The 14,573-nt window shown below is 40.8% G+C and overlaps 1 protein-coding gene across 3 annotated transcripts in view; it reads right to left on the minus strand.

Annotated features, from left to right (window-relative positions):
- POLA1 (DNA polymerase alpha 1, catalytic subunit) overlaps positions 1 to 14,573 on the minus strand; it is a 295,619-nt gene that overhangs the window by 272,833 nt on the left and 8,213 nt on the right. For all 3 annotated transcript variants that reach the window (XM_045855968.1, XM_045855967.1, XM_045855969.1), the window contains exons 4-11: positions 13,593 to 13,673; positions 9,237 to 9,352; positions 8,280 to 8,342; positions 7,312 to 7,404; positions 6,793 to 6,880; positions 6,295 to 6,499; positions 6,028 to 6,206; positions 531 to 643 (exon numbers count right to left, since the gene is read on the minus strand). In XM_045855968.1, the coding sequence (XP_045711924.1) occupies positions 531 to 643; positions 6,028 to 6,206; positions 6,295 to 6,499; positions 6,793 to 6,880; positions 7,312 to 7,404; positions 8,280 to 8,342; positions 9,237 to 9,352; positions 13,593 to 13,673 (938 nt within the window). The remainder of the gene's footprint in view (positions 1 to 530; positions 644 to 6,027; positions 6,207 to 6,294; positions 6,500 to 6,792; positions 6,881 to 7,311; positions 7,405 to 8,279; positions 8,343 to 9,236; positions 9,353 to 13,592; positions 13,674 to 14,573) is intronic.

The raw sequence follows: 14,573 nt of genomic DNA on the forward strand, positions 1-14,573 counted from the left end.
GAGGCCAAACTCCATGCACATTTTAGAACCATATACTCCCAACCGCCATTACTATGGAAATGAGAAGTGGGGGAAGGTAGGCTTGCACATGAAAACTCAGACACTGTTAGTCTTTCACACTTTCTAACAAGCAGAAAAACAGAGTTTTACTTCATTTCTCTACTTTTCCCAACCTCTAGTGGAGCTACTGACAATCAGTGGTGCAAGATAAAAGCATGAAGGTTATGGCCCTGGCTGGGGTGGCTCAGCAGATTGAGTGCTGGCTTGCGAACCAATGGGTCGCTGGTTCGATTCCCAGTCAGGGCATATGCCTGGGCTGCAGGCCAGGTCCCCAAAGGGGGGTGCATGAGAGGCAGCCACATATTAATGTTTCTCTCTTTCTTTCTTTCTCCCTCCCTTCCCCTTTTTCTCAAAATAAATAATTTTTTAAAGCATCAAGGTTATGGATAATTCATAGTCCTGTTGAAGAACAGGCCTGATGGCAGAGCACAGAATGCACTGGGAATTAAAAGCTAATCACTAACATTTACCGTTTCACGGGGAAGGAAGTAGAGCGTTCGCTCAATGTTTTTTACCATGACACAACAGCTCACATGGGTTTCGGCAGATTTGATCCAAACTTTGCCGAACAGAAATACTACACCTAAAAGAATAAGAGAAAACCATGAAAAAAAAACATTTCAATTATATCACATTCAAGGGGCACTATAAAGACTCAATGAATGTGTCCACATATATGCCTTCATGATAAGTCACTTTTTAAGATTTTATTTATTTATTTTAGACAGAGGGGGAGGAAGAGGGAGAGAAACACCAATGTGCAGTTGCATCTTGCACACCCCCTACTGGGGACCTGGCCGGCAAGCCAGGCATGTGCCCTGACTGGGAATCGAACTGGCGACCCTTTGGTTTGCAGGCCGGCATTCAATCCACTGAGCCACACCAGTCAGGGCATGATAAGCCATTTTTTACAGCAAATTTCTCCCTGATACCCAGTCCCCAACATCGGTTTCTTTACTCACTATTTATGTCACACAATACCACACTGGTAAAACCTGGGACCACTAGGAGGACAGGGGACAGAATGATTCTTGGTATAAACATCTTTCCTACTATTAGGGAGACATTCAGGTAAATAAGAGACAAACCTTGGTTATTAGGGAGACATCCCAGGCCTGAGTAGACACACCTGGGAAACAACTGCGACACCCAGGTCAGTGTGGAAACCCCTGGGGAATTAGGGAGCCATCCTAAGTCAGCATTGGGTAAAAACCACACAACATATATATCCCTCAAACCAGGATTACCCAGATTAAGAAAAACAAAAAAACCAACTATCTTCTAACACATCTCATAATTAAACCTCTTGTCAGAACTCTGAGAATTAACACTAAAGTCCTCTACAGCACTTGTACTTACTGATAAAAATTAACATTCAGGGGAAAAGGTACAGAGAATAAGTGGCATAGATGGTAGATAGAAAATAGACAGGGGGAGCGCAAGAACAGCACGGGAAATGTAGAAGCTAAAGAACTTAGGACACATGGACATGAACTAAAAGGGAGGAAGTGGGTGGGAGAGGGTGTTCAGGGTAGAAGGGAGTGAAGAGGGGGAAATGGGACAACTGTAATAGCATAGTCACTAAAATATATTTTTAAAATAAATAAAATTAACATTCATGTATAAGGATAACTATATATGGTACCCCAGTATTTTTCTATATGTAAAATTATGTTTCGGAAAAACCATTTATCTCATATGCCTTATTCCATATAATAATAAATGTCTCACAACGGAGTTCAATTATCTCCTATTTCACCTTTTCTACCTCAAAGGTCACTTAAGACATCTAGCTAGGCAGTGTTTATAATGTTCATCTCTTCCATTTCAGTTTAACAAATAGTGTAATAACCAACTCAGCAGACACGCTCCTTTTGAGATCCCTCTGTAACATAAACTACAAAGTAAAAACAAGCCTTGATAAGATAAGGAGTCACTGCTCATGAAAACTGGCCATCGAGACAGTTGATTAATGGATTTGTTAGTCAACCGAAGGGATGATCGCTGCACAAAATCCTGGGCCCTGTGAACCATTAGATAGCAGTAATCAATATACCACTCAGCACGGCCACTTGGCTGAGACACTAAGAAAATTCTGCCACATGTAAAGACTACTACTGTTCACAAGGCCAATTACTCCGGTTTCACAAGATAACTCATCATTGCTTCCTTTTGTTCCTCGTTCTAATGGAAATAAGACCATCTAAGAATTTTCATTTCTGCAGATGATTAAAATTCTTACAAGCGTTGTGTGATTTTCATCTGGGGGAAAAAGGCAGGTGGGGGTGATAGGGGAGAGGGGAAGGGAGGACTGTGGGGATGATTAAAAAGAAATCACAGTAGTGCAGAAAATTAAAAGTCATCCTTACAACACTTAGAGATGAAAAAACAAAATTCCAAGCAAAGAAAAATAAAGACCCTAATATTGGATTCAAAGATTCAAATAGCTCATTTTACAGTCAAACTAATATCACATTTCATGCAACACATTTGACACTGTTTATGCCTCATTTGCCACAAAAAGATCATGGTAAACAAAGATTATATCCCCCCCCTCAAAGTTACGAGCTGAAACCAGGTGCAGTCAGGATTATTCAACCTTGAAAAAGTCATAATGAAGACAGGATATCTTCCCATTTGCAAAGAGTAAAATTCTTTTCATAATTATGGAGCATTCAGCAACAACTGACTGACTCAGAATCTGTAAGAAAGCGAGAAACAATAACAGGGTCTTTGGGAGTACTTTGGTTTTATTAGCAGCATTGATTTCACCAAGGCTCAGTGATCATTACCTGCTATCATGATGAAACTGTTCAACCCTCTGCGATTAAAGGACTTCTTTTTAAGTCATCTTATTTTAACCCGTTGGCATCAATCACAGAGGACACAACTTGAGAAGTGCCACAGAACAGCAGAGTGGACTGAGGGTGAGAAGCCCAGAACTCTGCTAGGGAGGAACTGACCACTTTATTTTTAGAACCTCAGCTTCCTCCTCTGGAAGTGAATTAACTAGACTAGATGATCTCTGCTCTGAGGCATTCTCCAGGCACCAGAAATTTCCTGTTACCTTAGCATTTGAAAGACAGACCAGTAACACACAAGTATCTCTTTCAATTGCAAAATATGTCCCAATAGTGGTTGAAAAGGCCTATCCGGGTCACTCTGGTTAGTACCAGGAACTCAACAATACATTTTGTAAATTGGTTGCTTTGCAAATGTACCTGGTGCTTCAATGCCTCAATCTTAACTTCCAGCACGTATTACTACACAGACTAGCACTGGCCGAAAGGAATTTCAGCACAGCCTGGCATTGTTCTGAAAGCTGGAAATAAAAGGTCCCAGCGCTCCAAGAGTTAAAAGGCTTTGGGGGAAGCAAAAGCACAGAATCAGATCTTTTCAAAACAACCGCTATGATGGGAAAAGGTAGGATGAGGTCACAGAGAAAGGGCTCCCAGGCCAGTCTGGAGGATTAGGAAACTTCTAGATGACCCCTGGGCTGAGCCAGGTGAGGTCATTCTGGTCAAACACAATGAGTTAAAGGGACCCACAGGGAGCTGTTTCAAGGGCACAAAAGTCATTCATAGCAGGCCTGAGAAGCCTTGCTAAGGAACTTGGACTTTATGTTATAAGCAGTAGCCACTGAGGATTTTTTGTTAATGAAATGGTACAGTCAGAGTTACCCTTCCGAGCAATTGCTCTGGCCACAGTGTGGGAGATGGCAGCTGAGGAGGGATCAATTCAGAGACTGGTGCAAGGAAGGCAAGAAGTGATCAGAGGAGGTGGCAATTGTGAGGAGAAAGAGAAGACAGCTCATCTACTTTAAGAGAGAAAACTAATTAAACTTGATGAAGAAATTGAGGAAAAGCAGGAATCAAGGCTGGCTCCCATGTTTCTGGTTTTGATGAGACTGTTAACCAAGACAGGGAATCAAAAGCAGATCAAGCAGATACAGCAAAGCAGAGACTGGTATTGGAAAGGGCAGGCCCACCACGTGGTCGCACAACTCACACGCCGTACTCCTGAGGCCCTATGAAGCACGTGTGAAAACGGTGCCTGGGCTCAGGCAATGGATGGGAGATGTTTGCTCAGCCTCGCATAATCATCCCTGCCAGCCTACCTTCCACTGACAAGTAACAAAGAAGCAGTCAAAGAGTTGACAGACAGGGTCTAACCAAATTGACTTGCCCTAGCTAAAGTAAATGTGATACCATTTCTGAGATTTCTTGTATCTTTACCTAAGAAACTAACACATGGAAGTCTGCTACTCAAGTGGCTCTGCAAGACTGTCTACATATTTGATAAGCTGAAACATTAACACTTCTGCCTGGCCTCTGAGAGACCATTAAGGTCTTTCCAGTTAAAGTCTGGTTATCTTAAAGGTAAATCTGGCCTCCAAGTCTGCCAGTTAATACTCTTTTTCCTCCCTCACTGCTTCACTGACATTGACACTCCCTCTATTTTCATTACCAGATGCAGCCTCCAGGAAACCTCTTTGAAAAATACATTTTGTATCTACCGTCAGATTCAGAAATGGATCTCAATAAAATTAACTTTTTTCTTTAAGAGTATAAACTGCATTTCCTGTTAATCCAACAGACTTCGTGATGCCCAATCGTGTGGTGAAAGAGAGCTCAAAAGAGCGGAAAACGAAACTGGAAAGCCTCCTGGTTTTTGTGAGTCAAAATTCCCAGTACCAGCTCATGCAGAGGAAGACCTGGGAATCATTCTTTAAAAAAAAAAAAAAAAAGAAAAGAAAGAAAAGATTTTATTTATTTATTTATAGAGAGTGGGGGAGGGAGAGAAAGAAAGGGAGAGAAACATTGATCAGTTGCCTCTCACAAAGCCCCAATTGGGGACCTGGTCCACAGCCCAGGCATGCGCCCTGACTGGTAGCCGAACCAGTGACCTTTTGGTTCACAGGCCGGTGCTCAATCCACAAAGCCACACTAGCCAGGGCTGGAAATCATTCTTGATTTCTCCGTTCTAACAACCCTAACGTTAATCCACCGACAAGTTCATGTCAAAATACACGTTAAATGCATTCACTTCTCTCCACAGCCACCACTACTCCAAGTAACTAGCATGCCTGCCCTAGACTGACTGATCTCCAGGACTTCCATACTTCCCCACTACCCCGCTGTAGCCCCAACACACACACACACACACACACACACATACACAATTCTCCACACAAACTGGAGGGTTCCTGTTAAAATGTCCACCCAACCATGAGACAGCCACCCCACCCATTTAAAATCTTCCACTGTCGCCCATGGCTCTTAAAATAAAATCTAAACTCCTTAATATGGCTTTCAAGGTCCTTCATTATTTAGCCGTGGCCTTTATCTCCAACTTCATTTTCTACCAATCTTGTCACTTCATTACTAAGGTACAACAACACAATCCACCTCCTTTCTCTCTCCAGGCCTCTGTGCTTACTGTTTCATCAGACTGAAATGCTCCTTCTTCAGATCTGCACATGCGTCAAATCTCAGTCAAGGGGTAGTCTCCTCAGACAGGCCTTCCCAGACCATCCCCAACTAACTGCCTTTCCACCATTTATCAACTTACCTTATTTATTGCCTATATCCTCCCACCCACTCCCACCCTACTAGAATATAAGTTCCATTAGGATAAAGAATTTGTCCAGCTTGGTCATCCCATTTCAGTGCCCAACATACACTGTGTTCAATTTGCTGAGTAAGTGAACAAATCAATGACTGCTTTCATTTTAAGTGCACAACTACAATGTAACTCCAGATACATCAAAGATAAAGTATAAGCATCTGTGAGGATTATTCACACTACACAGTTCCTCTCCATCCAGGTGGCTCATGCACTTTACAGTGACTGAGTGTCACTCCCTTACTATGCACATATGTGAGTGCAGGGCCTGTGCCAATTACAATCACTAAAGCATTTAAGGGAAAGGCGCTGCTCTGTGTTACAGACGTACAGTGTGATTACCTGGTTGGCTGTACTGATCTTCATAAGCATCCAGCCAATAAAATTGAAACACTTGTTCTTCATCTGCCCCCTTTACCAGTGGCAGGTAATTGGAATCCACTTGAACCTCCTGGACTAAGAAACTGCTGTCATCTTCCTGATCGATGTCCCAACAAGAGACATCTGGGAGAAAACCTCCTCTGCAAAAATCAAATTTTCAAAAACCTTTCAAAACCCAACACAGTAATTGCAGCAATACTTGCCAGAAAAGTCATAAAATGATCTTACAAGCAGGACAGGGTCCCTTTCCCAAGATCTGCCTCATGTTTCACCACCTCTGCCGGCTCACTCTCTTGGTTCCAGGTTTTAGCAGCCACAGGCTCCCCATCCACCTCCTCAGCTTCCATGGGCTCATCGAAGTCGCCATCTTCAAAATCTGTTGCCCCTGACTCCTCCTTGCTGTGCATACACAATTCAGCCGGTGCTGGCTCTCCTGTAGGCGTCATTGCACATTCCCATCATGGACTGCTGCTGCAGAGCACAAAGGCTTCCCTCACACAGGCATAACGGCCTACCCTTTTCCCACACTGCATTCATCTGTCTCTTCGATCTCCAAATGCAATGTTTATAACTTTTACTGCTATGAATTCAAACCTTTCACACCTAAACTTGCTATCACAAATACCTTCAAAATCGCCTCCACTTCCTCCTTCCTGGGACCTCCAGTTTTGACAGCACTTTGCAACTGCTCCAGACCCTTGTACTTCTGCCTGACATCAGACTTACCAGCAAACTCAGCATGTTTAAGAGGAATCGGAGTTAATAGAGGCTCCTTCCTTGAGATAGGGGAAGCCGTTTTGCCTGAAGGAACTGCCTGTAAATGTTTTCAAATGTTTAGTCAGTTAGACCTGTATACTAAAATATGCCAACTGTCCTACCCTGACCAGAAATAATGACAGTTCCCATTTATAAAACGATTTTGCATATTATTAAGGTAACAGCTTCAATTATTTTACTGTTACCTAGGCTTACAAAAAAATACTTGTTTCCAGGAGGAAAATTATTACATTTAGCACAGCTGTAATACCTATAATAAACACATTCTACTTACTACAAAATTTACTAAGAAAAAAGCAGGCGCATGCTATTTTTGAAACACATGAAACTATATAATGAAATGGGAGCTCTAATTTAAAACAAAAAAAAAAGAACAAATTCAAAGGCATTTCGCTTGCATAGAAAAGCAACAAAATAAGTTTTAAGCATAACATAAATCAAGTTTGAAGGCATTTCCACACACTTTACCTTGGGGGTGTGCGCAGAGAAAGGATTCAGTGAAGCTCCACTGGATCTTTTCTTCTTTGGTATTATTACAGGTGGTGGAGCTGCATGTGGTGTCTAAAGGGAGCGGTAAGACAGACCTTCGCTGCCATGCTTGTTTTACCACAAGACAGAAAAGGTACGCTGCTTCCCCCACTGAAACCCAATAAGCCAAGCATTCTTTTCCTTCCCTGCTCCCCCCACAGATCTATGTTCTGCACTACAGTTACTATAGCAACAATACCACAGACTCACTAGAAAACCAGGATACTGAATCCACCCCTGACCAATTTTTTTCTTTGCAAAACTTGACATACTTTCCCCTTACCCTTCCAGAATATTTTCTTTAAAAACTATTGAACTATAACTACATGATGCTGGTATAAGTCCTTTTAATCAAGAGTCATTTAGAAAGACGCACATCTCTAAATGAGAACTTAAGTTTTTGTGTGAGATAGCGAATTCCAGGTACAGCTGAGCCTATCTGAGTTCTATCGTGGACAGTTCGCTGACTCTTCCTTTGCTGCCACTCCAAATTCCAGACAAGGATCTCACGCCTGATTGTACAGACTGACAGGCTTCATTCTATTTTGGGAACACAGTACAGCAACTGTGAGTGCAAGCAGTGTGTATTCCCAGCGCTGACTCTCATGTGAAACACTCGTGTGTGTGTGTGTTTGTACTACGTCAAACACACTCCCATGCAGCTCGATCTACAGAACTGCATCGCTTTTAACAGCTAGACACTATTCTCACCTACAATGGTGAGAACAAAGCAATGTGAAGGGTTGTTTTCTGGTTTGGGTTTTTTTTTGTTGTTGTTGGTGGTGGTGGTGGTGGTAGTGTCACTGCATTTGTAAAAATTCTGGCAAGAGTCTGTTTTGTATAATTACTGAACTGTTTCTTCAGCCTATGTCCCCTGCATATTTAACAACTCCCAGAGATTCACTTACCTCAGTGGTCAGATCTTGCAGGATGTCACCTAGCAGATTATCCTTGGCCGACTCTACAGCTTTCTGGAAGTTATAAAGGAAGACAGAATGAGATAGCCCAGCATTTCCCATCTGCACCCAGACAACATGTCTATGAAGGGAAGAACCTAACCTCTTCAGGCCTCAATCTGAGCGCTCATCTACTAGTCACAGATACTAACAACCACCTCTATATATGTAACTCCCAAACCTACAGTTCCCATCCTCTATTCCCATCCTAATTCCATGATCCTCCTGTTAATCACTGAAATAAACAGTCAATTCACAGTTTTTTTTAAGATTTTATTTTTTTTTTTTTTTAGAGAGAGAGGAATTGAGGGAGAAAGAGGGAAAGAGAAATATTGATGTGCAAGAGAAACATCGATCTGTTGCCTCTCGCATACCTACAACCAAGGACCCTGGCCCACAACTGAGGCATGCCCTGACCAAGAATTGAACCAGCAACCTTTCAGTTTGCGGGACAATGCCCAACCCACTGAGCCACACCAGTCGGGGCTCAGTTTAGCTTTTTGATTCAATTTCCTTTTCTGCCTCCAAGTTCCAGCCACTGATGTGCCCAAATTCACCTAAAAATCTAATCACTGGAATAAACACAGTCAGTTCAGCTTTTTGATCCAATTTTATTTCCTATCTCTAAGTTCCAACCACTGAGGTGCCCAAATTCACCTAGAAATCTAATCACTGAAATAAATGCAGTCAGTTCAGCTGTTTGATTCAATTTTCTTTTCTATCTCCAAGTTCTAACCACTGAGCTGCCTATTTACTCAGAAATGTACATTTGATTTAGTGATTGAAATTGGGAAAATATTACTCAAAAATTTGAGCTCAAATATAGTGAGCACCTATTGTCTGTATAATCAAATATTAAATTCTTTTCACAAAGGAAAAGGCAAAATAAAAGAAAAATATTAAACTCACATCTACAGTTTTCTTCCCAGCACTAGCAATGAACATTGATTTGATATTGTTTGGCTTTGTCACCACACTCTTCTTTACATTCCTCTTTTCTTTGTTGCGTGCTTTATCACCTTTTCCTGTTGGAACATAAATTATTTAGAAACATGCACTGGCAAAAATTAAAATGAAAAAGTAAAAGCCCAGGGGGCTTGGTAGAGGGAGGCAAAGGGGGGGAGGGGGCGGGCATCTGTAATAGTGACAACAATAATATATAGGGAGAAAAAGTAAAAGCCCAGTCACTCGCTCTCTGTGTATGAGAATTTGAGAAAACATTAAGAACTCAAAATATGAAAATATGAAATTTTATGCAAGGTACACAAGAAAATCTTTAAAACAAGCTTAATTCAGAAAGACTTAGGCTGAATGTTATTTCAAAAACTGATGAAATACCAGTAAAATATCTGGGTGAGTTATTAAGTGTGACTATTTAATTGCTATTGTTAGTGTGAATAAAAAGCTTTTTAAAAGGTCGGGGGAGGTTCTGTTTTCCCCATAGAAATAAAAAGATCAAGTTCACCTGGAAGCAGGGGATTAGCCTAGCAGCCTTCATGAGATCACCTTTTTAGCACTATGCTGAATCTGAAAGGAAAAACTACACTGTGAAAAAATAGGATTACTAGTTATGATATTGTAGCATCCCAATTTCCATTTTATCAAGACTGGAAACTACTTACATGCAGTATGTTGCAGCAACACTAAGCTACAGACATTTACACAATAAGGAACAACTTGGCCATATTTTCTCTACGACCATGTGTAAGTAAAGCACCTGTGAACTCTTCTAATACTGTCAATTCTACTCCCGCTTTCTGATTCACACCAGAGCAGTCTCTATCGCAAGAAGACCCAGAATGAGTAGTTAATATAGTGTGGTATAGTGGCATATGAATACACAGACCAGATGAAACAGAAAGAAGAATCCAGAGAAAGACCCAATTACTTATGGAAAATTAGCATACAATAAAAACGGCATCTCATATCACTGGGGACAAGATGGATATTTTAATAAGGAGTGCTGGCTCCCATCTGTGAAGAAAGTAACCAGCAGAGACAGCAAATATACCACAGATCAGATCAAAATTTTAAAATGAAACTATACAAGTACTTTAATAAAAAAGACAAATTCCTTTATAACCTGGGTGTGGGGAAAGTTTTCCTATGATTCAAAATCAACTTGCAAAAAGAAGATTAATAAATTCGATTAAACCAGAAAAAAATTTAAAGACAGGAGAAAATTTTTACAGTGTTTTACAGATAGAGGACCAATTTCCCGGATATTAAAAAAGCCCCAAACTCCAAAAGGAATGTGGGTAATAAATACAAACATATGGTTCACATAAAAACAAAGGCACACCTCATTTTATTGAGTTTCTCTGCACCTCACAGATGTTGCATTTGTTACAAATTGAAGGCAAGACCTTCCACAAGCAAAATGATTATGGCTCACTTTACTGTGGTGGTCTGAAACAGAACCCACAATGCCTCTGAGGCAGGGGTGTCAAACTCATTTTCACCAGGGGCCACATCGGCTTTGCAGTTGCCTTCAGAGGGCCAAATGTAATGTTAGGACTGGATAAACGTTACTGCTCCTTAACTAGGGCAAGGAGCTCAGCGCTGCCACCAGGTAGAAACCAGGTGCCAGGCCGGATAAAACAAGGTGCAGGGCCTCTGTTTGCCACCTGGGCTCTAAGGTAAGCCTGTTTATATAAACAGCTATTAAGTTTGAGGAAACGATGCCCAACTTCATGTGTGAAAGAAACGCAGATGAAAAGCACAATGAGATGCCATTTCTCACATATTGGAATGGCAAAAATTCAAAAGCTTGACAACACACTCTGCTGGTGAGATCATGGGGTCTAAACAGACACTCATACACATTTGTTAATGGGAGTGTAAAATAGAACAATTCCTATGGAGAAGATTTTGACAATATCTCATAAAACTTCATGCGCATTTACTTTCTCAGCCAGTAATCCCACTTCTAGGAATTTTCCGAGGAAAATACCATTTGCACAGTCGTTCAATGTGGTGTTATTTGTAAGAGCAAATTACTGAAAATCTAAACGTCCATTCAAGGAATCCATTTGAATAAGCCAGGGTACAGCCATACAATGGAATCCTATGTAGCCATATACAAATAAAATAAGAAATATCTTCCTTGTTCAGTTCAACCTCCTAATTTACAGCTGATAAAACTAATGTGCAGACAGGGACTCATTCAAGGTGACACAAACAGTTAACAATATAGCCAGGACTCTAACAGAGGCCTGCTCAGTTCCGGGAGATGACAAGAGCACATGGGCTCATTTTATTTCACTCTCTTTGTCGTGGACTCACAAAATCTCAGAATACACAATTAGCTACACCACTACCACAGGGTACCAATGTGTAGAGCTATGTGGGTTAGCAGAAACCAGGAAGATGGTCCATATAGTCTAATTCAAGTCATGAAAGAATAAATAACATTACACATGAGAAAACACACACATTCTTATTTTCTGTAAATGGAAACAGAGGAAGAATAATCAGAAACTATTAAAAATAGCTGGTTACCTGTGGAGATGGGTAGAGACAAAGTAGAAAGCAAAGGAATAAGAGTTAAGATCTTACCTGACTATCTTCATACCATTTTGATTTTTAAATCACAGAAATGTTTTACAATATTCTAAAGTGCTGTGGCTCAGTTGATTGGGCACCATCCCACAGACCCAAAGGTTGCTGGTTCGATTGCCAATCAGGGCACATGCCTGGTTTGGGTCCCCAGTTGGGAGCATGAGAGAGGCAACCACACATTGGTGTCCCTCTTTCTCCCTCCCTTCCCCTCTCCCTAAAAATAAATCAATAAAGTCTTTTTAAAAATTAAATTAAAACTAAAAGATTTCTTTAAAAACCTAAATTTGAAGGACCAGGCCAGATAGCTCAGTTGGTTAGAGAGTCCCCACCCCCATATGTGAAGGTTGCAGGTCGGATTCCAGTCACGACACGTATAAGAATCAACCAATGAATGCATAAGTAGAACAACAAATCGATGTTTCTCTCTCTCCCTTCCTCTCTCTCTCTAAAATCAATCAATAAAAAAATTTTAAAGAATTGAGCAGAATAAACCCAATCTTAATATTAAAAAGAAATTAAAAATAAAAACCTAAATTTGAATACAAACAGAATGAAAAGTCAACAAATGTTGCAAAACGTCAGTCTACAAATTAGGGTCCAGACATTCTGAAAAGGGCAAGATAGCACAGAATTTAGACTTTGTGGCCACATGTGTCTTCTTCTTTGCATCTTTTCTTTCTCTGTCTCTCTCTTTTGCTGTTTCTTTCTTAAACATTCTTCAAAAAAGTAAAAACCAGTCTTAGCTCAAGGGCTACATGATTTCCTCTTGGAGTAATGAAAATAGGAAATTGTAGTGATGGCTGCACAACTCTGTAAGCATATTAACCACTATTGAAATGTACGTACACTTTAAACTTTGTTTATTTTTTAGAGAGAGGGGAAGGGAAGGAGAAAGAGAGGAAGGGAGAAGAACATCAATCTGTTGCCTCTCATATGCATCCCAACTGGGCATGGGCCCTGACCAGAAATCGAACCAGTGACCTTTTGCTTTGCAGGACAATGCCCAATCAACTGAGCCACAGTAGTCAGGGCTGTATGAATCCTTTAAATAGGCAAATTGTATAGCATGTGAATTATATCTCAATAAAGCCATTTAAAGATAAACTGGCTGTAAGTGGACCATAGTCCGCTGATAATGAACTAAACGAAAAAAACAATACTGAAGAGAATTCTCCCTTCTCATCTCATGGGCACTAAATCAGGCTTGTTTACTGAAAAAAATGCTTGCCACAGTGATTGTGTAGCTAAGAAAATTTGACATATCCATTTATTATCATTTTAAATTTTAATTAAGCAAAACAAGTTGATTACTCTAAGTTTTAAACCTTGTTGTAGTACTTCACTATTATCAAAGAGGTAAAATTCTAAATACATCACTTCAGCAGGAATTAAAAGACATCACTTACCAAAATCAGCAAGTCTAAAATAACTAAAAGACTGAAAATTCCAAAATAAGTGAAAGACCAAACTCTTCGGGCAACACAGACATGAAACTTCATTTCCTTGTGGTGTTTCTGCTTTTCACATTTAATTTTCTACATAACTATGCTCCTCTTTGCAACAGAACATTTTCTATACCTGAAAACAATGGTGGTAGGTCCTCTTCCCTTAAAGACAACAGATTCCAAGTACCAAGTCATCTCAAATTTTAAACAGTTCTTTAAATGCCAAAATGGCACTCTCTGGAAAACAGAATGTAGGTACCTAGTTCATGGGACTCAAGGGCATCATCTTCAAGGTCATCGTCAAAAATCTCTCGGCCGTCCTCCACATAGCCGATACCATCTGCAGGAACAAAATGGAATCTTGGCATCAAGTTTCTAGAAGTGGCCAATACTATTTTAGCATGACCAAACCAAACCAAATAAAAAAAAATAACCTTTGCACCCACTCAGATGCTCTCCTGCCCTGTGACACTTTTAAGTGCAGCAGAATCCTGCTTTTTTGTGTCAAAGCACAGCATTCACACAAGTTTTCTGAATCAAAACCAAAGGATATACGTAAAGTATGCAGACATCCCTCATTTTATTGTGCTTCGCTTTACCGCACTTTCCCGATACTGCGTTTTTTACAAATTGAAGGCAAGACCCACACCAGCAAAAAGATTATAGCTCTCTCTTTACTGCAACGCTCACTTTACTGCAGTAGTCTGAAACCAGACCCACAATCTCTCTCTGTGTGTCTGTACCAACCTAGGTTCAACTAGGGAAATGATTTGGCCCACAGGATGAAAGTTTGCCACATGCTGTACTTTACAGTAGTTTTCCTCTACCAGAAGAATGACATAAAAAAAATGAAGGTCACAAGCCCAGAAAAAGCACCCCAGTCTATGAGGGAAAGCTGACAATTCTGCAATTACAGAAGTAGAAACATAAATGTGGTCACAGGTGCAGTCTGTACCTCCTCCCAGTCGTCAGTCACATGCCCAAGAAGTCACGCCATACCAGCAGGAACCTCGAGCTTTCTACAAGGGGCATAAGAGCACATGGACCACCCTTTGCGTGGTGCCTTCTCCTGCCCACAGTAGCCCTCACGCACATAGCCTTGTATGATCCTCACAGCCACCCTGTGAGCAAGGTAGTTTTTTCTTATCCCCACAATATGTGGGGATACTGCACCAGAACACGGCTCCTCCCAGTTTATCCTGAGTGATGAGCCTGGATTCTCCAAAATGCCCCAAAATAA

This window comes from Phyllostomus hastatus, unplaced genomic scaffold, assembly GCF_019186645.2.
Source record: "Phyllostomus hastatus isolate PE091 unplaced genomic scaffold, TTU_PhHast_1.1 phas_scaffold_12, whole genome shotgun sequence".
NCBI lineage: Eukaryota > Metazoa > Chordata > Mammalia > Chiroptera > Phyllostomidae > Phyllostomus > Phyllostomus hastatus.